Consider the following 27122-nt stretch of genomic DNA (forward strand, 5'->3'; position numbering starts at 1 on the left):
GCGTTATAAAAAGTACTGTTAATGAGACTAGGACAGTGAACATTGGGAGAGAAGCAAAAATAAAATAAACCATAAAACACAGGCGAGTAGGACCTACAGAGTAATCCACAGAGCATGACAAGTTTACACAAATATTTGTAAATTCACTAATGAATGATGCACTTGTGCGCACAACAAAAAGAAAAAGGTTAGTGGTTATTGCGGGTAGGGAGATCAGAGCTAAATTCCTGGACAACGACAAGTTTGAAGAGCACAGATATTTTAGGGAACCAGAATAAAAAATATTTTCTTGATTGCTATCAAAGTTCTTTAGATTATTTACAAATAGGATTTTCACCTCCAAATTCTCCTCTCCAAACTGCTCATTGGCTCGCTCCTCTGAATATCCACAACAACCATATTCCATTGGAGTAAAAACAGTAGTCGGAACATTGATATAGTCGCACTGAAATTGGGGAAAAAAAATTGTTTTAGTCTTGGTATGAAAATAAATATGTGCTAAAAAAAGATTCAGGTTACACCATATTATTACATTGGACTTAAAGTACAATATGCCATGCAATTGCTACTACTGTGCTCAAGATGTTTTCTTAGCCAGGCATACCGGTATGACACCATGTCTGTAAAACTCAGACGCGCAAAGAAAATTCAGGAATGCTTACAGAGTTTAAATAACAGAAAATTGGAGAGCACAAGTAGGATAGAAGCAGATCTCAATGAAAAGGTCTGATTGACCAGATTAACAACCCAGCTTGCTTAATTTATATAAACAAAAAAAATCATCTCTTTAGAACAAAATGCACCCAATGTATGCCACATGCTGAGCCTGCTGTAAAGGAATAACCAGCAGGAAAAGATGAAAAGCTACAGGGCCATTGAGCTACAACATAACAGAAAAAAACATTCGGATTTAATCAGTACTAGGAGTTCAAAGGGAGTGGCTTAGTTTTGGAGCATGCAAAGGATCAAGGTTTTTCACAGCAGACAGACTTGGGACCTTAGGTTTTCCAGCAAACTAAATGTCACTTGTTACCATGAGGAGTCAAGGCAATCAGATTATGGAGTTCTAACAAACTTTGGTGCACCAGAATTGGCAAAAGTACAAAAATTACTTTAGATCACGGAGGGCTACCTTTGTTTAAATTCATGAACCTAGATTATTCCTACCTATGTACAGGGTCCCCCATTAATATTTATCATAGGAAACATTTCTGCTCAAACTACTTCCCCTGCATGATCAGATATCCCAAGTAAATTTCATAGCTGAAGTAGACCTTGTAAATGTAAATGGGCTTGTATTTATATAGCGCCTTCTACCCAGAGGTCTCGTAGCGCTGTATTCATACCTCTGTGGAACCCTTCCTGGCTTCCCTGTGAGATGTCCACTCCTGGGCACCCCCAAGGTGAAGCCAGGCATCCAAGCGCTGCTGGGGCCGTTATGGAGATTAAGCAAACTATTGCACAGAGTGGGACCCATGATTAGACTAGGCACCAAGGCGAGAATTATCGGGTCCGGGGAGATTGAGTCCAAAAGCCACCGAGGCGGGAATTGAACCCTGGTCCCGGGCCAGACCTCTGCATCAGGGTCTGCCGCTCTAACCATTGAGCCACGCTTCTCCACTTCACTGAACTGTTCTGCTATTCAATTTCCCTTAAACATAGTGACTGGGTCACCATGAAATAAAGTCAACCTGTCCTCAAACTCCTGTGTAGCTACCCCCACTTTTCTTCTAGGCACTCAATCAAGGGGTCTTGCATTTGGGACAATAAGTATACATGAAGCAAAGAGTAGGAGAGGATATCTATTCAACAGTTGGGTGAGGAACTGCTTAAAGCTGAAGACATTTCAAGTGTATAGAACAGCCTGACCTCAACCCTCTAGGGCAGACTTTTACACCCATGGATCATTACTTGCAAATGGTGCGAAGACACTCCACACTTTTATCTTGACCCTCACATTGTGAGCAATCCCTCAAGTTGTCCACAAACCTGGGAGAATATCCTGACTGGAACTCAGTCAGCTGGGTGCACATATCAAATACTCCCATTATAACTGAGGGTAGATTCGTTCAAGCACCCGCATCCTGAAGGTGTCCCTTTTTGATTCATTTATTTGCTCTCTTCAGGTCTAGTATGGGTTGAAATGCTTCCATTTGGGATCACTTATGCTACATAGTAATAAGTGCCTGCACCTTTCGTGTACCAGATCTTTTCCACCGACATATTTTCCACATCAAATGGTTGAACACCTCTAATTTGAGTTCACTAGCAGCACAGACAGACCCAGCGCCCAAAACAGGCTTCAAAAGGAGTCCAAAGCTGTTAGATCTAAAGACAACTAGAAAATGAGATATTTAACCTGATCTCTCTGTTCAACGTATCTCGAGCGGGGACTATGCCACAAGGGGTATGGTGCATTCCGGGGTGAAGATTCTGTGAAGGAGTTGTTGATCTGTGGTGACTTAGCACAGGGGTAATATTTTTCGTTGGTGCACCGTTTGCAAGAGTGTGCCTTTTTTGCAACGTTTTAAATACACAGTGCAAGTTATTCTAGAGTTGTATCCTTTAATGAAGCAAGGTCAGTGTTGGAAACTGTGCCAAAAGCAAGAAGAGGTGCTGCAGCCAGTGTGTCCACTATGCCAAACAAGAATTAAAAGACTACTGGATCCATATATTTTTACAAGACAGATTCCTCAGTCGTCGAGGATCCTTTATTATTGTTATTTAAAAAAAAACAGATCCACAAAATGGCTGAAGGGAGACACCGAACACAAAGGTCTTTCAGACATTCTTTGCACAACATGGGTACTAAACAAGAAGGCAGGTATCCTGCGGAGGAAATCTGTCTGATCGAGGAAATCAAGCAAAAGAAATCAAGAGTAGAGAGCAGTGGCATGGATCCTATGACAAAATAACTACTCTTTAACTATCACTGCACTGCATTTTGAAGCAGATGTTCAGCCAAGGTACCTTAAAGTGACCGTTCACTTTCTTCTCTTTTAGACTATCCTTCACACCAGCCCAACGTTTTTCACAGTTCTAAACCTTTTAAAAAGAATTTCAAATTGAAGAATAAAGCGATGTGAGTTTTACCTTTGTAGTGGCGCCACCAAACAGCCTTCGTGCCAGCAGTCTTCCTGCCTGAATAGCAACAGGCGTGAGCTCTAGCTTCCCATCCAAAATATCTCCGATAGCATACACATAGGGCACGTTTGTTTGCTCTTCATCATTAACAGGGACTTTACCATTCCTAGAAATAAAAATTAGAGTATTAAAAGATAAGAATGGTGGTACATGGTGTAACAGAATCGCTCCTCTACGCCTATTGAGAATGCCTTCACCTTAATCTCACCAGCCAACATGCAACCCGAACCTTGGCATTGGTAGGACCACCAAATATTGACCAAATGCAATCAAACATTCATTTGTAAATAAAACTGTGGTAAAGGCTGCTGCCAGAACTCGAATCATTAGTTCTCTACACAAGGACTTATTGCAATGCATCAACACAATTAGAAAAACCAGTTGGACCACAGTCCTGACAGACACTCAGCAATCTTGTGTCTGAAGGGTTTTCATAGTACAATGAGTCCTGTCAAGTTTCAGTGGCAATTCAGACAAAGCTTTTTTTTGTGAACACACAAAGACCGCACTAAGAAACGGGGACATTGATTAAAATCCTTAGTCTAGTGCATAAAAAATGAACAGTAACATTAAAGTGAGGACTGTTCCTAACACTATTTCTAAGCACTATGCTAAAATTTGTAGCCACAGCATTAAACAGATCGTCTAACTTTTTAGCTTCTGAAGAGGGATGGCAAATCATTCCTTTGTACAGCTAGATCAGCCGGGGAGTGAGAATGTACATTTAGTCCGGAACGCCTACAGCACAGCTCCTGGAGACAAATCAGCTCTTGGATAGGAGCTATTGGACCCGGAATTCTAGGGGAACTTCTGGGGATAATTCTAGCATGAAGATCTAATCAACAATTAAATTATGGGGTTTATATCTGGTTTGACCACGGATTTGTTATCCCACTGAATGAAAAAAGGCTTCCATTCTTCTACTTTTGAAAAAACACTTTGGATCCAGCAGAAGAAAAGGATTACCGCCAGATAGCTAGACTTCCATTCCTAGCTTAAGTTCTAGAAAGACATCTTCACACCACTCCTACTACTTTTTTTTGGCTCTAAATGGCACTCTTGATGACTCCCAGTTGGGCTTTAGGAGAGCCCACGCTACCAGATCTGCACTGTCACAGTATCTGAAGAAGTTCAGGAAATCCTTGATAAGAGGACAAGGTTGTGGTGTTCCATGTGGACCCATCACCCGCCTGTTACACGATAAGTCATGAGATTATGAAACAGCGATATAAGGAGATGGGCGTTCAAACCTCGGCCCTCCATTTACTTTGCTTCTTCCTGGACGATAGGGAGCGATAAGTTAACTTTGGAGACTTCAGTTCCAAGCACTTCTTGCTGTCTTGCGGTGTTCCACAAGGCTCGTCTTCAAGCTCTACTTCATTTAATATTCATGTGGCTCCCTATATGAGTCTCATTAGGTCATTCAATTTTTCGACAGTGTCTTAAGCCGACGACACTCAAATTATTGCTCCCTTAAAAATTATATTGATGAGGCGGTGTCTTGTTTTAATAACTTCACAAGTGCAATTTTTAACTGGAGGAGCTCCCATAGTATGAAATTGAATTCTGAAAAGACAGGTTCTCCTTTTCAGTTGATACCTCCTTTTGGAATAACTCCTAGTGGCCACAGGTCCTTGGCCCGCTTCTAATCCCTGTGGTCAAAACATGAAATCTTGGAGTACTTTGATTCCAATCTGTCTTTTAGGGATCAAGCCAATCTCTTGACCTCCTCAGGTCTCCATTCTTTAAAAGTTTTAAAGAAAATGTTCCCATTTGACCTATAGAAGACAGTGGTTACCTCCCTGGTGCATTCAAAGTTAGACTCCTGTAATACTGTAAAATAGTGTTTTGGGTAGATTCCAGTGATTGCAATAAGCAGCAGGCCGGGTTCTGAAAAAGAAAATTTGGACCCCTTTCCAAGGCAAGATCTACAATGGCTACCTATTTATAAAAAAATTTAAAAAATGAGTTGCCTTTAAGGCGCTCTGTATAGTGCAGAAATCACTTTACCACAATGGCCCAGTCACTCTCAGAAAACAAAATCTTGTGGTTCACCCTAAACAGATCTCCGAGATCAGCCTCAGCTAAAGAAAAGTGTCTGCTCCTTTCATCTCCAAAGCCTCCCGGGAAGGTAAAAGCTTTCATATGCTACCACTCTCCTCTGGAATAGAATTCCTGATCATCTAAGGAATATATCCAACTATCTGGTTTTTAGAAAGTCACAAAAAATCTGGCTGTTCACCCTCGCCTTGTAGCTTTCTCATCTGCTAGTTCTTTTCACTTTACAGGCAGCGCAAAGACTCCTTAGGGTATGCGTTGCGCTATACAAATAAATCAAATTTAATCTCATGTTTTCCATCTAAAACTGGTCTGGGAGTCACTGTATGCCTCACCAGACCTAAATAACATAGCAGAATGTAGGTTTGATCTATCCACAATTAACTGAGTAAGAGCCATGTTAACGACAAAACATGTCAACTTAGGCAGTGGCCAGCCATGAGGAACTCAGCATTTTTTTGTGGGCAGTTAGTAATGCCACACGTTCCATTACAGATAACACACACTTCAGGCAGTGAATCGAGCAGAAATAAGCTGACTAAAAACGGAAATCATAGTGTTCACAAAATGATTTTATGGAACCTAAATACAAAAAGAAAATGTACAAAATGTGTGTTGTACAATACAACTTGAAAATGGCCTTCCATGTGAACAAGGCCCTGCAATTTAGGAAGCGTGCACTAAGACTCCGAATGATTATCAATAATTAACAGTAACTAGCCAACTTTATGCTGAACATCTGGGCAATAACAGATCTTCTAAAGTATCCTTCAATTCAATTTGTACTCTTCAAGAGTTATTAAAAGATTTAGCACCAACAGATGCATTCCTTAGGAAAAAGTGCTCTGTGTAGGTCTATTAATCTCATTGCAACACCTGCCGAGTCATTCAATGCACATTAGGAAAACTGCTGAATCACTAAGATAAAAGAATCTGATTCAATTTACAAGCACAATTAGTCTGGTAGAAACTTCCTCTCAGAGGCTCTTAACCATACACAACGAGAGAATGACGGCGGCATGCTTAGTCACTTCACAAGTTTGCCCTTTCCAGTATTATTTTAGAAAATTCAAAAAAGCCACAATTGTATCTATAGTCTATACTATACCCAATGCCAATTCTATTCATCATATTACTGTATTCGATAATACCTATTATGCAAGGGAGTCGGCTATCCTTGTATAAACGTCGGTCTCGAATTTCCTTGTTACATACCACTTGTGACGGCACTTGTCTATAGTAAGAAATGACCTAGCCGCTCAATTGTAATAACTTATTACAGCATAATAGAATCCACGGGTTAAAAGACACAAAACATGGCTATTCCTTCTGCTCTGTTTTTGTAGAACACAGATTTGGAGCAACACGTTTGTTATTCCACGCTTTAGGTACTTAAAGCAAAGCTAGATCCGTGAGCCAGGTTTCTAAGCATTCTGAGCAACAGGGTGTTTTTCTTCAAACATCCTACTTCTACTAAACTGCTTCAAAGCAGGCCTAAGACGTGCTCTATAGAATAAGTCCGAGGTTGCAATTACTGGTCACTTGGTATTTCATAAAAATCAAAATGTGTGCTCATTTATTTTAAGGGCAGGGAGAAAGAAAACCTTTCCCCACTTTAACGTTAAAGCACAATGTTATTTATAAAAAAAACATGTTCCTTGCAGCTATGCTGCACAGCACATTTCCTTTGAATAACATGAATCAAATGTATTCATTTACTTTTGACGGGATGATGCTATTCAAACCAAATTTATGGATAATTGTTGATAAAAACAATTGCCACGCTAGCACTGTTACTTCTGCGAATGCTTTAGCCTTTTGGCATTTAGAACCGAAAGTTATTTCTGGGCAACAAACCGGTAAATTTCCATTTTTATTGGTCATAGAGAATTGCATCCAACCCAACTCTTCTGCAGCTGTATCGATATAGCTGCAAATGCTTGAATGAAATACCACATTAAATATAATAAGATCTTATGATATATTATATATAGGAAGTAACTTTGACACATTCACCTGGCCTCTAGTTAGTGGCAACCATCTTTTTTCATGAAAAAAACCCATTATTAGACTACTTCTTTTCAGAGAAATAAGACTAACAGTCTATTTTAAAGTAAGAAGAAATTCAAACACAGCAAAAGCTATTACTAACTTGGCAGGTTAAGACATTTTGCACCCCTTATCAGCAAAATCAAAGACCCAATGGGAGAGCCAAAAGGAAAAGGCTACTTACACGCAAATGTCAAGAGGAAGGCAAGCCACATTTTTAATTTCTTACATACCCTAAATAATAGAGGGCGTCTTTCCACAAAGACCTGCACGGATATGGTTATTCTGGTAATCTATAAATGTATGATATATATCATAAATAAAGTAAAATACCAGATTGCATTTCTATACAAAACACAACTTCTACTTTAGAAATAGAAGAACAAAATGTTTAAGAAACCTCACTCTTTGGCCCATCCGAACGGATCATAAACCCCTCACCTTCGTATTTTCAGTGAAGGGTCTAGAAAATTGCACTCCTCGTATCAGCAGGTGGATTCTGGGACTGGAACATTACAACTTCAAAGTAGAATATGTTCCGGGCAAGGAAAACAAAATTGCGGATTTCCTTTTGAGGTCACCATTGCCAGGAGTGGAGACTACAGAAGAAGCTCTTGACAGTCCCATATTAATGGAGATACCTGCGATCACGGAGAAGGAATGGGAGGAGAATATGGAGAAAGACAAGGAGCTAATTACCCTAAGAGACTACATGGAAAAAGGATGGCCGAATAAGAAGAGTGAACTTGAAGCCAGCATTGGGGATTACTGGGAAGTCAGGAATGAAGTGTCATTGGAGGAAGAATATCGCAACAGGGTGGTACTACCCAAGGACCTCAGGATGAAGGTCATTGACTTGGCACATGAAGGCCATCTGGGGCGTAGCACTACCAAAGCCAGGTTAAGGACTATTTTCTGGTTCACCAGGATGGATGCTATGGCTGAACAACTCGAAAAGGAATGTGGGGCGTGCGCCAGGAGCGACAAATCCAAGGCAGTGCAAAAAGCACCTTTAAATGTGCCAACTAAACCATGGAGCAAGTTGGCCATGGACATCATTGGACCAATGCAGGATTTAGGAGAAAGGAAGAGTTTCATGATAGTCCTGATCGACTACACTACACATTGGATCAAGTATAAGTTCGTTCACAGTGTCACCAAACTGGTGATGGAGTTCTTGGATGATGTGTTTTGTGAAGAGGGTATACCTGCGACCCTGGTGACCGACAACTGTGTACAGTTCACCTCAGAAGAAATGTGAAACTTCCTCAGGAAAATGAACATAAAGCATGAAACCACAGCCTTGTATTGCCCGAAGGCAAATGGCTTAGTGGAGCGCGCTAACAGGATCATCAAGGAAAATATCCAGTTAGCAGCCACCAATGGACATGACATAGGAGCTTCACTGAAGAAATGTGTGGGCATACCACACCTCACCTAATTAGGTCTCAGGAATTTCTCCTTTTGTGGCATTGCGTGGTAGAGAACCATGCACAAAATTTAATCCCAGTTGGTTAAGTGGGGGCGAGGCTAGAGAAGTGGATTGGGAGGAAGTATGAGAAAAGACCAAGCAACACCAAGACAACTACAAGCAGTGGTATGACAAAAAACACAGGGTGAAGTGTGGCAAGTGGGAGGTAGGTGACATGGTACAAGCCAGGAAGAGCAATAAAAGGGGGGCCACCCAAAGTAAATACTATTCACCTTGCAAAATTGTCAAAGTGTTAAAAAATGTGGTCCAACTTGAAAATGGTCAATGGTGGAGTTTTGATACCCCTACCCTTTCCAAGGTCCCTTTTACAAAATCCGTATTCCCATGAACCTGGGGTTGGGGGTTTCATTGTCACCCTTATGGAAGGAAGATTTGTTGTAACTGAGTTATAGAAGTGGTATCTTCCGTCCACCCCTTTCCCTTTGGCCCTAGTTGGTATTCCCCAAGCGAAGCTGAAAGTAGAATGTTGGTGCTCTCGTCAGTGAGGAGAGTGGATGGCTAACAAACGAGTATATATATATATATATATATATATATATATATATATATATATATATATATATATATATATATATATATATATTTCACAACTAGAGTGCGAACCAGGGTCCACAACATTTTGGGAGCTTAAAGTGCAATGCTGGTAGTAGGCAGAATGATTCTGGTTAGGATCTTATTGGACGCTCATCCTCAGTCAATCCTTAAACGAGAAGTCCGAAATCAGGCAGACTACAGAGCAACAGGAGGTATGTTACATCAGTCTTGGCCATGGCAAACCAATATGATCTTTAAGTCCTCTACTGCCAATAATTCCACAGGTGATGTTTAAAAGAAGGCACTAATACTTGTAATAGGAAGCTTTGGGTAATGCAATGTCTGTTCTATGAAGTGACTTCTGAACAACTCCAGTTTTAACCAATTTACTCACAGCTGTAAGATATTAACTTCAAGTACTGGTGGTCTGGTAAGTGATGTGGCTGTACTATGGTTAACTGAACACTCCCAACCATACAATTTGCTTAATGGACGAGCCAGTGCCGTTAGAACAACTAACTGACTCTGTAGGTCATCTAAATCGTGCCTTTATTTTGTTTTTAACCATTGGGGACCCAAAGCTCAGCAAAACATCACAACCTTCATCAGCTTAGTGGTTTTCTTGCTTAGAGCAGGGTTTCCTAAACTGTGGTTTGCGAGACGATTTTTGGTGAGTCATGAAAGTCCAAGCAATTAATAGAGGGGTCTTTAAATTCTGCGCTTCAAAGACAGAGGTAAATAGTCAGACTAGGTCTACAGACAAATTGGAGGTTTATTTTCTAACAAGGTAATTGGTCTTTACAAACTCCTCTCACTGTCACAGTTCACTTCACTTTTCATTCTCTGCAACCTTACAGGGGTACAGAGTGGTACATTGTGTGAAAGGAAAGGCTGTAGGAAGTCATTTTTAGTATCTTACAAGAAAGTGTAAATACCTGTAAATGAAGAACTCCTACAGCAGCCAGGAATGCAAAAATTAAGCACAACTAATTCAGAAGTGTGATGCAAGCAACGATTTTAATAGATCAAAACACATCTATACACTTTAAATAGGAGTATTCCCTGAGATCAGATTTCCTCACAATATATAAGTGAAAATTTAGAAGTGGCCACTTCAAAGGAAAACTCGCTGTCTGCAAACGACAGGGCGATGAAGTCATCGGCTACAGCTTTCAGCCTTGCTGCTCTGAATAACCAGAAAAGTTTGTAATTCTAATGGTGGAAAAAAAAAAAATAAGAGACCCCCTGAATGAAGCATTTGTCACAATCCATTGCGAGGCAGTCACGAAGGATGTGCAAGTCACAGCCTACCAATGCCCGTTTGATTGCTACTACAGATTTTAATGAAACGTTAGTATTTTTCTGTAACATGTGAACTCTATTTCTGATTGTCTTCATTTTTGTGGCTTCTACTCAGCAAGATTTTCATTGTTCAACATACTTTTGAAATTTAAAATAACTGCTTTTAGTTTGTTGTATATGTAACCGGCGCCTCTTTTGGGAAAGCCTTTCAGCATATGCCAAGCTATCAATCGAGCACAAGGATTTATCACAGAAATCAGTATACTTTCAGGAGTAACAGTGGTCTGTCGTTGGGCGGGACAAGACAAGTAAAGGCTTAGGGAAACTGTGGTCTACTTCCCCATAGCTTACATTTTACACATTTAAAGTCACCCATTGCTTCAATATTTTACATAAGATATATTTCAAAGTTGGTTAATATGATTGTGCAGTTAGTTTTTTAGAAAACTAATTACTAACACATTAATACCCTAACAAGGAAAATGTACTCAGTAATGTTAAGGATGGAAAAACAAACTTACTTCTCATTGATTTCAACACCAATCTTGTCCAGGCCAATGTTCCTAGTGCAGGCATCACGACCAACAGCTATTAAAACCTAATTAATAAAAAAGAATCTACATATTACACTCACACAAATAAAAACCGTTTTTAACTTGGGGAAAGTTTATTTAGAGGCCTGTTTAAGCTCAAGCCCCTTTTAATTTGGTACAGATGGACTGGAATGTTCACACTAAGTTTTATTTCAAATTATCAATCTGGCACCACAAAATTATATGCATGTGCTTCCTACATCGACAAAGTTTGATTCTTATGGGCTTTAGACATACAAGAAAAAGATGTTTGCGCAGATAGTGTGTGTGTGTAGGGGGGGTGGGGGGAGTCTGGGATATTCACAAACCTCAGGTTATAAAATGGATTTTCATGCAAGTCACGAAGGTAACAAGTCTTGTGGCTACGGGTTAATGGTATATTTAAAACAGATGTATGAAGGGTCACAGTTTGATATTCTGAAACCATAAATGTTAGTTACCCGAGGTTACATACAATGAAGGCTTTTTTTTTTATTCCCTCCCACAAAGACTTTCAAAAATTCAGAAATTATGATTAAAAAGGCAAGGGTTGATTTTGGAAATTAAACAAGTTCAGCGCAAGTACTTTCTCATGAAAATGGATTGAAAAGTCAACCAGAGCCAGAGTGGTGAAAACAAGGAAGCGTGCAAACAAATGGAAAGGGGCGACCACTCTGTCCCCCCGAACGTATGGTAGGGGGCCCGGATCCCCCCGGGAAACCATTTTGGGCGGGAGGCGTGTCTCGGCTGGTATGCCCGAAGCGGCGTAGCCGGGGCGCGCCTTTTTCCCGCCCAAGAGGGGTTGTCCTAGACACCTACACCGTTGGCCACGCCCTGTAGGCAGACCGGAGGAGGGTGCACGCCCTCCCGAAGAAGAATAAAAGGAGCAACAAGCCAAAGAAGCATCCTCTTGTTCCTGTGCTTGGAAGCTGCACCCCTCGTTGCACGTGAGCCCTCGACGGAACAAGGAGCCATTTTTGAGAACTTGTAATTGTTGTGTTTCTCTTTCAGCAACTCCGTACCCTCGGATCCAGGACCTCGTGAGCATCAACGATCGAATAGCCGATAACGATGCCTGGCAAGAAGGTCGGAAAGAAGGCAGGGACTGAGCAGATGCTTCGCATGCTAATGAAGGATATGGCGAGCATGAAAAAGCAGATGGCGGCGATGAACAATACGGGCAGACCGAAGAAAGTAATCGGGCCAGCATTGCCGGGAGTAGTCCCCGCTGGGAGAGGTAAAAGGGCCAGGAATAGGGCAGCAGGGGGGGGAGGCCCCAGTTTCCGAGTCACCCCCGGCAAGCCCGGTTAGTCCAGTGGAGGCCCCGGTTCCGATCCCGGACGCAGGCCAACCGATTCCGGTTTCGCCCACTAACAAGGAGGATATGCCTCTGGAGTTGGCCGCCCAGTTGGCCGCATGGCTCGGCAAAGGTACTGAGGGTACTACGACACCAGGAGACACGGCCAAAGAGGCCAGGTTACTAATGAAGCAGTTGCGGCAATCGAGAGATGCTGCGAAGGCGAATCTCCCTCTTGTTTCCCCTCAGGTTCCCTCTGAACGACCGGCGCCTGGCGTTGGAACAGCAGGACCAGCTACCGATTCGGGTAAGCAGCCATTGCCAATGGCAAGGGAGGGAGCGTTACCCTCAAGAAGGGAAAGGGTGGTCCAACATATCCCGCTGGCCACGAAAGAATTGATTTGGGCTGATAAATATGTGAATATGTTTTCTCTCTTGACTGACCACCACGAGGTGGAGCATGTTAAAAGTCAGAAGGATTTGTTGCACCCGAGCGTATGGCGTGCAAAAATGGCGGGATTCAGGGTGGATGAGACGATCTCTAATTGGGCCAAGGCATTTGCAATGTTCACTGCGATCATGGGGGAACGTAAGCCCGAGGTGTTGACCGAATTGGCTTGCTACCAGACACGTATAATGGATTTCTATGAAACATATGAAGGCAATCAATGGTTGGGTTATGATAGTAAGTTTCGTAAGGCCAAGGAGCACGACTCATCTCTGACGTGGGATTGTTTCGACTCCATCTCTTGGCAGAAGCAGCTCCTGCCAGGCACGACGAAGTCGTCTTCGCTCGGCGGGAATGGGTCGGAGCCCTCCCGCCATTATTCGGCGGCGGCCTTTCGAGCGGGCGCCACTAGTGACCACCAACCAAGAAGTGGTGGGAACGGGGGTAAAAAAGGGGTCTGTTGGAACTTTAACAGAGGCAAGTGCACGAGGCCACAAGGGACATGTAAGTTCAGGCATGAGTGTGCGGGGTGCGGATACTCTTCACACCCGGAGAGTTCGTGCAGAGCCAAGAACGGTGATACAGGGGGTAGAGGAGGGGCCAAACAGGTCTAATGTCGACCAAGGGGCACCGCTACCTACCCCCGTAGACATCATGGCAATGATCCCCTGGCTGAATGAATACCCTGATCATGTCTCCGCTGGGGTGTTGCGAGACGGCTTCTCGTATGGTTTCCACATCCCGGCGGGGGATTTTCGGGGGGAATCACGGTGTAAAAACCAACTGTCGGTTCAGCAGCATACGGCGGTGGTGGAGTGTAAGATTGCAAAAGAAGTTGCCCGTGGCCGGGTTGCTGGCCCATATAGGCACCCGCCAGTCAATAATTTCGTTTGTTCACCACTGGGTGTAGTCCCCAAGAAGGACCCAGGTGAGTTTAGGTTAATTCATAACTTGTCGGCTCCTAGGGGTCTTTCGGTAAACGATGCAATCGATCCAGGAATCTGTTTGGTGCGGTACGCATCATTCGATGAGGCCGTCGCCATGTTGAATCGCCTGGGGCCCGGAGCGCTGATGGCTAAATCGGATATTGAGTCAGCGTTCCGGGTGCTCCCGGTACACCCACAGGATCAGCGTCTGTTAGCTTTTGTTTTTCAGGGACGCTATTACATGGATAGATGTATGCCAATGGGTTGCTCCATCTCTTGTGCTTATTTTGAGAAATTCAGTTGTTTTTTGCAATGGGCATTCACCAGGGCCACGGGCTATGCCCAGGTTATGCACTACCTAGATGATTTTTTGTTCTTGGGGCCAGCCGGTGACACTGAATGTGCAAAGGCTTTACGGGAATTTTGTACTCTCATGAAGCAGTTTGGTGTGCCATTGGCACCAGGGAAGACGGTGGGGACATCGACTTCACTAGAGTTTCTTGGAATTGAGCTCGATTCTGTGAAGGGATGCTTCCGTTTGCCCTAGGAAAAAGTGGTGAAGTTCAGGGCCTCTAGAACTGTGCATTAGCAAAGAGAAAGTAACTCTCCATCAGTTACAGCAAACTGTGGGGCAGCTTAACTTTGCCCTTAGAGTGATACCAATGGCTCGCCCCTTTTCCCGCTCTATTGCACAAGCCATGGTCGGTCTCAAGGAGGGGCACCACCGCACAAGACTGTCTGCAGAGGTTCGCCAGGATATGCGCATATGGTTGGCATTTCTGGCGGACTTTAACGGTCGAATTGTGTGGAGCAAGCCAGCAGCTTCCTCGGAGGAGCTGGGTTTGTGGACCGACTCGGCGGGGAATGTGGGATTCGGCGCCATCTTCGGTAATCGATGGTCGGCACAAACCTGGCCGACATGGTGGCACACCAGTGGGCTCACAGGTAACATTGGGTTTCTTGAGCTGTTCCCCATTTTTGTGGCCCTGAAGACATGGCCAGATGGGTTTCGTGATCGCACAGTGGTGTTTTGGTCCGACAACATGACCGTGGTCGAATGTATAAATAATCAGGCAGCACGCTGCAAGTGGATATTGAGATTACTGAAGGAAATTGTACTACTGTGTATGAGACTGAACGTTCAGTTTAGGGCAAGACACGTGCCGGGTGTACTGAACCAGGCGGCTGATGCACTCTCTCGTTCCCACATGCAGGCCTTCAGGGGTTATCTACCTTCCGCGGACTTGGTGGCGGCACCATTCCCCGAAGCTCTCTGGTTACTCGGTGCCCCGGATTACAGGACCTCGTGGGAGCAAGTCTAGCCCCCCAGGACAAGGAAGGCATACGAAGGAGCGTTTCGTTCCTATTGGGCATTTTTGGGTCCAGCAAGAGGGGAGCATTGGGGGCAGGAGGAGTATGTCCTGAAGTTTCTAGTGTCACTCCACAAGGCAGGCCGATCAGCGGCAACGGCAAATAGGCACCGGGCTGCCATTGCATTCATGGCGCAGGCGCATGGCATCAAGGACCCCACATCGTCCTTTCTGGTGAAGAAGGCACTGCGAGGGTGGCAACGCCTTGAGGGTCATAGAGTGGACGAGAGGCACCCGTTTGGGCTCGAAAGGTTGTCCCTGTTGATGTCCGTACTCCCTGCGGCATGTTCATCCCAGTCAGAGGCAGTGCTGTTCCGGGCCGCTTTCGCATTAGCATTCCATGGGGCTATGCGGGTGAGCGAGCTGGTGGCAAAGAATAAGCAGGATACGGGGGGAGGTCTGTGTCGAGAACACATTCTCATCAAGGGTGATTCAATGGTAGTCACAATAGCCAGGTCCAAAACCGATCAGGGAGCTATCGGGGACAGTGTTGTTTTCCAGCGCATGCGAGGGTCCCCCATGTGCCCAGTGAAATGTGTTGAGGAATATTTAGCGCAAAGGGCGGTATCATGGGGGGGAAGCTTGCTGAGACACACCGACGCCACCCCACTGACTAGGTTGCAGTTTCAGCGGGTGCTAACAATGGCAATCGCGGCAGCGGGCTTGGACCCGAGCGATTTTGGGACCCATTCCTTACGGATAGGGGCTGCTACAGAGGCTACAGCCAGGGGTCTGAGTGTTGAAAAGGAGAAACAATTGGGACGTTGGTCCTCGAACTGTTATAAAAAGTTATGTGCGGTTGCACTTGTTGTGAAGCCAATGTCATGCACTCACGCTTCTTGTTTTCTGTTTGGTTTACAGTTTCGCGAGTATGCTATGCGGGGCGGACTGTGCAGTTGACCCGACACCTGGGGACCAGCGGTCAAAGATCACCGGCTGAGGGAAGAGTGGTGTGGGTCGTTGGCCACTCATACGTGAGGCGTGCCGGGGACGTATTCAAAGCAGGTGACATGATTCACGTGGCTGGGGAATACGGGTGCAGGGTGACCTTCCACGGAAGGGGCGGGCTCTGTATTGACCAATTTCAATGTTTTATTGAGGGACTGTTACGGCGGACAAGGTCACCGCCGTCTGTACTCATAGTACACCTGGGAGGCAATGATTTGGTGACAATTGGTAGTCGAGTACTGCTCGAGCGAATTCTATCCACTGTTAGCTGGTTGGCGAGAAGGGTTCCAGGGTGCACGATAGCATGGTCACACATGATTCCCAGGAAGGTGTGGCGGGGGGCCCTCTCTGTGACAGCTTTGAATCATTCAGTAAAGAAAGTCAATAACAAACTTAGTAGGTTGTTTCGCTCAGGAAAGTTGCATTGTATTCCACATGGATGTATTCGGGGGGACCACATGTATCTCGAAGATGGGGTCCATTTGTCCCGGGAGGGGAATGTCTTACTCATAGGAGACTTCATAGCATGGTTAAGGGGTTTGTAAAACCATGACCTTTAGTAGGAGTTTGTGGGGGGTCCGGATAGCCGGTCAACTATCCGGCCTGTGGCAGTAAGGTCATGATCGGTGAGCAGTAATTTCAAGATCCCTAGAGGGGGGGTGCCACCCATTACGGATGGGAGCACCCGGGGGGAGGCGGCCATTGGCCCCTCACACGGGGAGGCGGCACCCACCAAGTATGGGGTCGCCTTAAGGGAAGGCGGTCATAGGCCCCTCCCAGGGGAGTAGGCGGCTACGTGCCCCTCCTACGAATTTCCCGGGGCCAGGACATCCGCGACGGCGGATGTGGTAAGCAGTGTGGGGTGGGAGGGGGGTCTACGCTACCTTCTAGACACCTCACACGAGTCCTCGGACGACCACTAAGATGGCGTCGAGTTAAATAAGGGGCCCCCGCTAAGACAAGGGAAATTGGAAGTTGGCACAGAGGTACAGTCCTCTGTGCGCCCGCCCCTCACACGTGAGGGGGGAGTTCTGGTAGTAGGGATCTGACACCGGTTACGACCTTGCCGTTGGCCCGTAATGTTAGGATGTACAATTTTTATTTAGAAAGTATGCATTTGCAGGATGTCTAGACTCGGCTAGGAGAACCTTTGTATTAGAGTTTTGTTAAGGTTAGCCAATAAGCGTGTGTGCATCGTAATGTCATAAATGAAAAATTGTACATGATATGAAACTGTTATTTTAATGTTTTAATTTTGTTTCATATTTTAATAAATACGGCCGGGAGGGTAACTCCCTCCCGCCTTCCAAAAGTTCAAGAACTGTGTCCGTCTTCCCATCCTTGGGGATTGTGTTGGGAGGGGGTGACAGGCATCCCGGCCATACTGGCCTCCCCTCTGGGCCAAAGACTTGCGAATCAAAGAACACTGAAAACGTTGGCCACATGGTCAGGTTATTTTTTTTCAGGTTTGCACAAAGTGGACATGCCACATGAGCTCAGCTCAACTTTCAGTAGCTACTGCATCTCAACATGTCTGGAAGAATGTATTCTCCCATATAGCAACACAGGCGAGTTATTCCATAACACGCTCAAAAGGAGATTAAGGGAATTACTTGGGAGGCTGACAGTTGGACAGCCACCAAAAAGTAGTATATGTCCCATCTGCTGTATTTAGAATGCCACCGATAGCAACTTACTCTTAGTACATCAGACATCCACCAAACTCCAAATAAGGCTGTAAGTTGTGACTGTGGCAAACAACCTAAAACTTTTTACAACTCTAAAAAAGACTAGGAAAAGGACAGCGAGTCTAAAGTATACATACATACCACACACAAACACACACACAGCGAAGGAAGTGCATCTGGGCCCTTTAGAGCATGTAGGTTGGGTGATCCTGTGGCGCAAACAGCCAGTCATTGATGGGTATCTGGTGTGATTCCCAATAATAAGCAAGAATATCCAATATGGATATCCCCCTAGCAATTCTAAGAGTTCCGCTGGAGAGTCGGCAGTGCTACTTAAAGTGTTTTCCATTCTATAATAACAGCCGCACCTCTCTATCAATGTTACTCTTTCTTTACCCAATTACAGAATGGCAGAGATGCTTCTAGCTTGAAGGCACTGTGCTGTCGAGGATACAAACAAAGAATGCACTGCTAGACGAATAGTACCGATTCCCACACCAGGGATGCTTCAAAACACTGATAAGAATGACTGAAAATGAGATGGAGGAAGGACATAACTATGGAACTTCATCAGTATTCGACCCTCAATGTATGCAGGCATGGCCACCATCTCAGAATCTATTACTTGAAATAATTAGGCACACCTAAAATGCCTCTCCTTTCAGAACAGCTTATAAATAAAACATTAACCGGATGAAGCTGCAGGTCAATTTTCACCTTTATAAAATAAGCCTCTATTAGGACAGATAGACAGAAGAGAAATCGGACACTCATTAAGGAAGTAAGCTACCCCAACATCCCAGTAATGCAATAGAACTACATTAAGAATCCCAATCACATGCCCACATGCACTTTGTTTTTCTAATTTATTTTTTCTAAAGCAATTGGTTTGCTTATTGAACTGAATTAGTGGACAGCAGACTTATGTTGGTTGGCTACTGGCTGACTTTGACAACCAAGATACCACGGGGTGACATGTCCAGCTGCAATATCTTTCACAGGCAGGTCACAAATGAACGTACTTTTTTCACACTACCTTTCTTGGCTAATCATGAAGGGGGGAAAAAAAGTAAATGACCATTGATGAGCTATTGTTTCAGATCTCCTCAATCATTGTACATGGTCCCCCACATTCTTGAATGGAGCAACCGTAATAAAGATGCCGACGGCCCACCTGCAGCCAGCCCCTCCTGCCAAATTCCATGAAGTACCACCATTGGATACCAGGCTATGGTCCAACTAAGCTTTTCTACATCATATGAACTGTTAATGAGGAGAAAATAAGAGCTTGTTTTCTGCCCTGCACCAAGACTTCTGGAAAGTGGGCTGTTTGGCCAAAGGGAAAGTTTTTTCTCTTTATTTGTATTTACATGGCACAGGGACACAGCTCTGCACCCAATGAGCCAAATGCTGATGGGATTCATACAGCATCTAGACCCTCGGTGTGGCGCAGACACACACACACAACTGAGTCCCAACGAAGAGCCTGAAAACTGTTTTTGATTAACCTTTGAAAAAAATCTAAACCACATTAATCTCTGCGCTCACGTGAGAACAGCTCAGCACTCCAGCAAGGAGCCCAGAAACACATCCTGCTCCTTGCTGGAAACCAAACATATCCAAGCAAACCAATCAACCTCATATTTCTGAACACTAGACACAAAAGAGTTCGGACTGGTGTGAAGTTTACTGATACCACCACTTATTTTTCAAAATGCCTTGCAGAGGTCAATGGGTAAAACCAGAATGTATTCATGTTTCTGAGGGAGAAAGTTCTGAAACTTACACCACCCAGTGTTTCCACACTTCTACATATAAACACAGTACCTCAGGTTTAGAAGGGCCTCTGGTACAGGACACGAACAGGTTAAATATGATACTTTGTTAATGAGGTTTTAATAGGGTCACAATGTTTGACCTATGCACACGTGGGGTATCGTTTTTATCAGGAAACATGTAGGAACATTACAATGTAGGACCTTTAGTTTTTCTGAAATTCTAGAGTTCCAGCACCACAAAATGAAAAAAATTGCTGTTTTCTAGCAAAACTTCTACATTTGTAGGTAATTGATGAGACACCACTAAGGAGTCTAGGTCTCCAGTTGTCAAATGTATGAATTTTGAGGTTCCCCGAGGTGCTGGCCAACTCTCCTCCCAAATGCCACAGACCTCTCCTTACAAACTCCCATAAAAAAGAAATCCCTCGTGTCTAATGAGGGAGTCCCTGCTAAAACTAATGGTGGCCAAGAATGCTACCACCAAATCATGCAAGTTCATGAACAGTGAACACACTATACCAAGATTCATCTACATTTGTTTGATTACTAAACACAACATTACTTAACTTACAGTGTTATATTCTCCTTCAATTTCATCTGGGCCCTCTGTGGACTTTGCCACGACTTTGATTTTCCCTGGTGCGCCTTCTTCCAACCGTTCAATCTGTATAAAGAAGTTATCAGAGGGGTCATTCAAAACAAGCATACTTACATGCACGGTTTTGTGCACTTTGATCTGCTACTGTACTTTTAATTGCATATTGCATAACAAAATGGCTCTATGCCAGTTGAAACAACTGCTTTGCTTAGCAAAACTCAGGTTGTGAAATTCTTGAACGCATTTCATCTGCACCTACACCTCTTCATAACTACGTCTCAGAAATAAATTCTTACCGCAGTTGGAACAAATTTCCGAATGAATTTCACACCATGCTTTTCCATGTAGGAACCTGCTCGTTCTGCCATTTCTTGGTCAAAGCCACGCAGAAGGATGGAGCGCACCATGACTGTTACGTCTACACCAATTCCAGCAAGAAAGCCTGCACACTCCAAAGCTACGTAAGAAGCACCCACAACAAGTGTCTTGCCAGGACAGTAAGGAAGAGAGAACAGGTCATCACTGCAAAAGGATAAGAAGAAGAAAATATAGAAAGATGGCTTATATAATATTTCACTTTACATTCCTACGAGGAAAAAAAAAAAATTCTACTAAGTTTATTTTTCTTAACATAAGTGAAATTCCACATTTATATCAAATTCAATGAGAGTTATAGAAATTCTCATTTATATATGGTGAAAACACGCAGGTTGATAACTACCCACCACACCTCCTTACTGATCTCCTTGGAACCCATTCCAACACCACTAGATACATATTATATATGTACACACACACTTTCACTGGGGGAAAGAAAAGAAAAAAAGTTACAGGGACGTTATAGGCTAAGATTTTACTTGTACAAACCCAATGAAATTCAGCAGTTATAGTTAGAGAAGCTAATTTTAAGTAACGCCCCTGCAATGCACTACTTATAACGTCACATATTACATAACTCATGCCATGGTCATTGACATCACTGATGACATCAAGGGATTAGGTGTTTAAGAGTTTCTGGGTGCTAAACATTTATAGTAACCTACTACAAAAATTAAAATGAGTATACTAGGTGCACCTGAAGCAATACTATTAACATTATGAGAGTTGCTGTGTGACTGTATCCTTCTGTGTATGGGTGTTTAAGTGGCTATATGGGTGTATAAGGGTGTGTGAGTTGCTGTGCGGGTGAGTGAGATGCTGTGAGTGTACGTATCAGTGAGTAGGTTAGTCAGTGGTTGTATTGGTGAATAAACGGGTGTGCAGTGACTGTATGGGTGAGTGTTTGGTTAAGTGAGTTGGTGTGAGATTGGCTGTATTGGAGAATAAGGGTCTGTGTGAATGGCTGTATGGGTGAGTCAGCCAATGTGAGAGCTTGTATGGATATATGGGTGAGTGGGAGTGACTGTAGGTAAATAAGTGGGTCAGAGTGGCTGTATGTGTGAATGGTTGTACGGGTGAGTGGGTGGCTCGGTGTGCGAGCGCCTTGGAGGAGGAAGTGGGTATGTGAGTCTTGGTATGGGTCTGTAAGTGGGAGTACAAGAGGTTGTATGGGGTTTGAGTTGGGGTGCGACGGGTTCAGTGGATGATAGAGATAGCAGTGAGTGGGCAAGTGCCCAACAGAACGTCAGTAAGGGCCTCATTAAATGGCAGTACATGCTCCCAAGAGCTTGCCTGGAGTTTAAGGACCTCCGTGAGGAGGTTAGTCCTCACGGCCGCGACGGGGAGTTCAAGAGCCAAGGCCACGGCCGCCATCGTCATCACCACGCTGTACGCGGCCCCCTCCTCCGTTGCCACGGTAGGAGGAGACAAAGCCAGTGTCGGGTGAAGTGTCCAAACCACTGGCCTCCCCTAGATCCACTGCCTAGTCCTGATATGACTGGCACTCCCGTGCCAGAGGGTCCTCAGACCCCTCCCAATCCCCCTCGCCTCCCATCTCCTGATAGTCAGGTTCAAAGGATGGGGCCGGATCATAGAAGAATTGCTCTTCTCTCGGTGACGAATATGGCGTCGAGCGACGCCGGTCCAATGCCGGATCCGGACCGAGGGAGGGACCAGGGATGTCGTCCGGGGACGGAGTCGGGGGCGACACCTTGGGGGTCGGCGTCGTGATGTCGACCAGCAGCGACCCAGATCCAGTTGGGCCCTGCGGTGTCGGGACTGAAGTAGTTGAAGGTGCCGAAGCACCCTGCCCGCTTGGGCTCTGTCGGGGCCTTGGGGCCAGAGGGCACCACAGCGGGACCAGACGGAGGAGAGTGCGACTCATGGCCATGAGGAAGGCATCGATCTCCGGCGTCGCGTTCAGCCCAGGGACCGCCGGTATGGAGCTGGCGGTGGTGTCACGCCGAACCCCCAGCCGCGTCGGGTGGTGTTGAGGGGGCAGCACTACAGGCACCGCCGATGGGGGTAGGTAACTGACATCAGTTGGTTGAAATCGGCACAGGGCATGAACCAGAGCATCCCTACCGGCACAGATAGTCTTAAGACTCGAAACAGGATCAAAAAGATCGAAAAAGTTAGTCATAAATTGACTAAGGAGTTCTGCATTTTCCGGATCTGCGCTTGCTGGCGCGGATAAAAGAAGAACGGACGTCAGAGCGCGAGGGCGGCGTACTACGGCGACGCCATCCTGCCCTAACGACACATGCGGAGACGCAGACGCATACCGGCGCGCAAGGGAACTGCTATGCAAATCTTTCCGGATCCAGTCTGACGTCTGGAGATATTCCAAGGTAAGGAATTTAACACTAACCTGTTTTTCAGATCTGTCAAATTTGAGAATGTTAACTAAGAGGCAATGGCTGGTATACAAAGATGCCCTACATAAGGGACAATTGGTGTAAAACTGTTCAGACAGTGTTTCCTATTGGGGTGTGCTTTGCACATTTGCCACTGCTTCCATACAGATGCATTGCACTTCTTACCACCAACTGTGACACAAAGCACCTTTCTATTACCAAAGCACTCCAATAGAATAGAAATGGATAAAATTGTAAAGATTACGATTCTGTGACAGTCTCTAAAGCACATGTTAACAAAAGAGTTGGCAGCTGCTTTACTTTGATTAGAGCATTTTGGAAAATCTTCAAGATGTTCTCTAAACAGGCTAGAACACGGATAGTCCGAAGCACTATCTTCAGTAGATTGAACTACTGTAACGCTCTGCTACTGGAATCACCAAAGTATCTGATCGAGAGACTACAGAGAATACGGGATATGGCAGCCAAGCTGGCATTACAGAGATCATGCCGCTCTTCCGCCTCCCAGGCACTCTCAGAGTTGCACTGGCTGCCAATCTCGCAGAGGATACAATTTAAGGCACTGTGTATTGTGTTCAAAACCTTGCACGGCTATGGACCCAAATCTCTGCAGGAGAAGTTTACATGGTACGTCCCACCCCGAACGCTTCACTCCTCTTCGGCCACTCTGGTGAAGGTGCTCAGAGTCAGGAAAATTAAAATCGGAAGGCAGGGCTTTTAGTACGCCAGCCTCACACCTCTAGAACAAACTTCCACCTGATATCAGACAAATAGAGGACCTCCTGCAGTTTAGAAAAATAATAAAAACATGGCTTTATCTAGAGTATGCTATCTGACATCTTGTTAATCTTCTTTCTGGCAAGGCTCATTCCACCAGTATCCACACTTAGCTAGACATTCGTATCACAGAGCCAGGGTACCCTTAGGGTGTTAGTTGCGCTATATAAGTGCTAATTATTATTATTTAGGTTCCCCCTGTAGAAGTGTTCTTACCTTGTGATACAATATTCCTTGTCTCCAGGGATGCCCAAATATCGTGGTCTCTCCCCTGTTGCTACCACAAATTTATCAGCAGTGAAGAATTTTTCCTTTTTGTTCCTGCCGGTCGCCTGAAATACAGAAAATGGAGGTTTTACAAGACCTCTTCAATATATAAGGAGATATTGCCTTTCAACACTTCCGATTATGCACATCTTTTTCTTTTCACGAAGAAAACCTTTTAGTCAAACAATTGCCTTCAGGTCTGAATTTAATGGCAGATTTTAATCTACATCCTTAAAAGGGTTTGTAGTCAGTGTAGTTTTCGGCTCGGACTTCATAAGTGTTAAAAATCCATCATTAGAACAACACTACAATGTAGATTTCAGTGCAACCAACGCATGCATTAAATTATTGAACATAAGGACTTTCACACTCTGGCTTAGGAGCACAGAATGTATTATTTAAAGTGTGTAATATCTGGGGCAGTAGAAGAACTAAAAGAATTTAGGTTTTTGATTATGTAGATTTAAAGCTATGTTTAAACAATTTCGAAAATAGAACAGTTTGACGATTACAATGCATCAACAAAAAACCCAAAAAACACAGATCAAATTAAAATAATTACCTCCAAAGGAGAAAAGGCCAGTGGTTATAAAGAAATCCAACCGTGTCTAGCGACAGTAATTGCTTGCTTCTTACTGCCCTCAAATCACTGTCATGATTTACACAGTTACACTTTCTTCTGCAAAGGACTTCTCTAAACTACAAAAGGTATGTTTTTTTAAAAGTAATTTTGCCATTCTACATTTTGATAAAACCAACCATACAATACAAGAATATTAGTCTGAACCATTAAGTTAGCAGCATCATTAATGTTTTACATACCCTGATCTTGTGTGGTTCTACAAACTCTGCATAGGCGTTTTCATAAGTCACCTTCTTGTCACGCAGAGACACCCTGTATCCCCAATTAAGGGATCCGATGTAGTTCTGAATTTCTTCGGTCATGGTTTGCCAATTGTGTTTAACTAAAATAGAAGTATTTGATGAGAAAAATAACTAGGCACTTGTTAAATACGGAGGACAAAAGTACATGAAGGAACGGTTTTGCCTAGTTTTAAGGCACAGAATGTGGGGGTAATCAGACAAGTTATGACTATACTTTGTGGCACTGCTTAAATATTTAACAAACAGGAGCAGTTGGTTTGTTGGATGAATAAACATAAAATGCCATTAAAAACTTTCCAGCATAAACAGTTTCCATATACAGAAGAAAGCTTCAATGGCCATGTTTTTGCCACACAGTTTCTTCCAGTGCACTGCTACAGACCAAAATGGCTTTCGGGGGTAGTCTTCGAAACAAAAACAACCTGCTCTATAGCTACTTCACATTATATACTATGGTCAAATATTAAAATGAAACCAAATGAGTTACCCTGTTCGTCATATTCCCATCCAAACTTCCTGGAGTCTCGCAACGCTTGCCCCAGTAGTGCTGCTTGGTGCATTAACTTCTTAGGAATACAACCTACATTCACACAGGTACCTCCGAGACCTTGGAAAGAGGAAATGAATATTCATTTATTTTGTGTCCTTTGGGCACACTGAATAAAGTAAAACTCAAACGGCAAAAGAAAAACGAACAGATGAAACATTGTGGATACTGTATAAAAAAAAAATGAGGGATCAACTTAGGGGTGGTTTGAGAGTCATGACAGCACAAACCGAATATGCTACTTACCAGTATGCATCTGTTCTTGGCATGTAGGGCTGCTGACATTCATATATGTGCATAGATAGCCGCCTAGTGTTGGGTCCGGATGATTGCACATTGTTGTCCTGGAAGAGTCGAAGTATCACAAGATAGGTGGCTCTTCCCCTGGACTACAGTGCGCATGGGTATCCTCTCCATCCTCAGATTGTTTTTCGCCATTGTGGCAGAGATGGAGTGTAGTACAGTATGTGATGACCATGCTAAGAGTAATTCTGAGTGCTGCAGCCGCTACAGGCACCGGGGAGGAGAGCGGGCGATATGAATGTCAGCAGCCCTACATGCCAAGAACAGATGCATACTGGTAAGTAGCATATTCGGTTCGAGGCATGTGGGTTGCTGAATTCATATCTGTGCACAGAATACATAGCAGTCCCTCCATTAGCGGCGGCTGCCTGTGCCAGCTGCAGCAGTTTGAAAAAGTGTTTTTAGAACAGCCTGCCCTACAGCTGCCTTCTGTTTGGAGTGCACATCTACACAGTAGTGTTTAGTAAATGTGTGTGTGGTAGACCAAGTGGCTGCTCTACATATGTCTTCTAAAGGAATATTTCCAAGGAAAGCCTTGGAGGCCCCCAACTTTCGCGTGGAGTGGGCCCGTGGGGGAACCGTTAAAGTGCGCTTGGCTTTTTGATAGCAAATTTGAATGCACTTAACGATCCACCTGGCTATACCTGCTTTTGAAATGGGGTTGCCTTTGTGTTGTGGCGAAAAGGCAACAAATAGTTGTTTTGTTTTCCGCTAATCCTTGGTCCCATCTATGTAGTACATTAAAGCTCTTGACGTTTAGTGTGTGGAGCATTCTCTCCGCCACTGACTCAGGATTTTGGAAGAACACAGGCAGTTCTATAGTCTGATTGATATGGAACTGTGAAACCACTTTAGGAAAAAAACTTCGGGTTAGTGCGAAGCACCACCCTGTTAAAGTGAATTTGTATGAATGGCTCTTGGATAGTTAGTGCCTGGAGTTCACTAACGTGATCGCTATCAGGAAAGCCACTTTCCACGTCAAGAACTGAATCTCGCATGAGTGTAGAGGCTCAAAAGGTGGCCCCATCAGTCTGGTGAGGACCACATTTAGGTTCCATTCAGGAGCTGGTGGGGTCCGGGGAGGAATGAATCGTTTGAGTCTTTCCAGAAAGGCTTTAATGGCAGGCACTCTGAGGAGTGAGAGATGCTGCCCGTTTTGTAGATAAGCTGCTATTGCGGACAAATGTATACGAATGGAAGCATAGGCCAGATTGCATTTGTATAGATGTAACAGATCACAAATGATGTTGTGAGTAGATGCGTCTAGCGGGTTGATATTGTGGTCTGCACAATAAATGACAAACCGCTTCCATTTTGCCGCAAAGCATGCTCTGGTGGTGGGCCTTCTTGCCTCCTTTATGATATCCATACAGTCGGGAGGCA

General features: G+C 44.3%; 1 protein-coding gene across 1 annotated transcript in view; it reads right to left on the bottom strand.

Moving 5' to 3' along the window:
* The window catches only part of LOC147693027 (thioredoxin reductase 1, cytoplasmic-like), a 96924-nt gene that overhangs the window by 22200 nt on the left and 47602 nt on the right, over nt 1-27122 (bottom strand). The window contains exons 6-13 of the mRNA XM_086939270.1: nt 25377-25496; nt 24827-24969; nt 23954-24069; nt 20501-20726; nt 20178-20270; nt 11101-11177; nt 3094-3250; nt 338-445 (exon numbers count right to left, since the gene is read on the bottom strand). Coding sequence (XP_086795396.1) covers nt 338-445; nt 3094-3250; nt 11101-11177; nt 20178-20270; nt 20501-20726; nt 23954-24069; nt 24827-24969; nt 25377-25496 — 1040 coding nt within the window. The remainder of the gene's footprint in view (nt 1-337; nt 446-3093; nt 3251-11100; nt 11178-20177; nt 20271-20500; nt 20727-23953; nt 24070-24826; nt 24970-25376; nt 25497-27122) is intronic.

The sequence above is a fragment of the Lissotriton vulgaris genome, chromosome 9 (assembly GCF_964263255.1).
Source record: "Lissotriton vulgaris chromosome 9, aLisVul1.2, whole genome shotgun sequence".
NCBI classification, from domain to species: Eukaryota; Metazoa; Chordata; class Amphibia; order Caudata; family Salamandridae; genus Lissotriton; species Lissotriton vulgaris.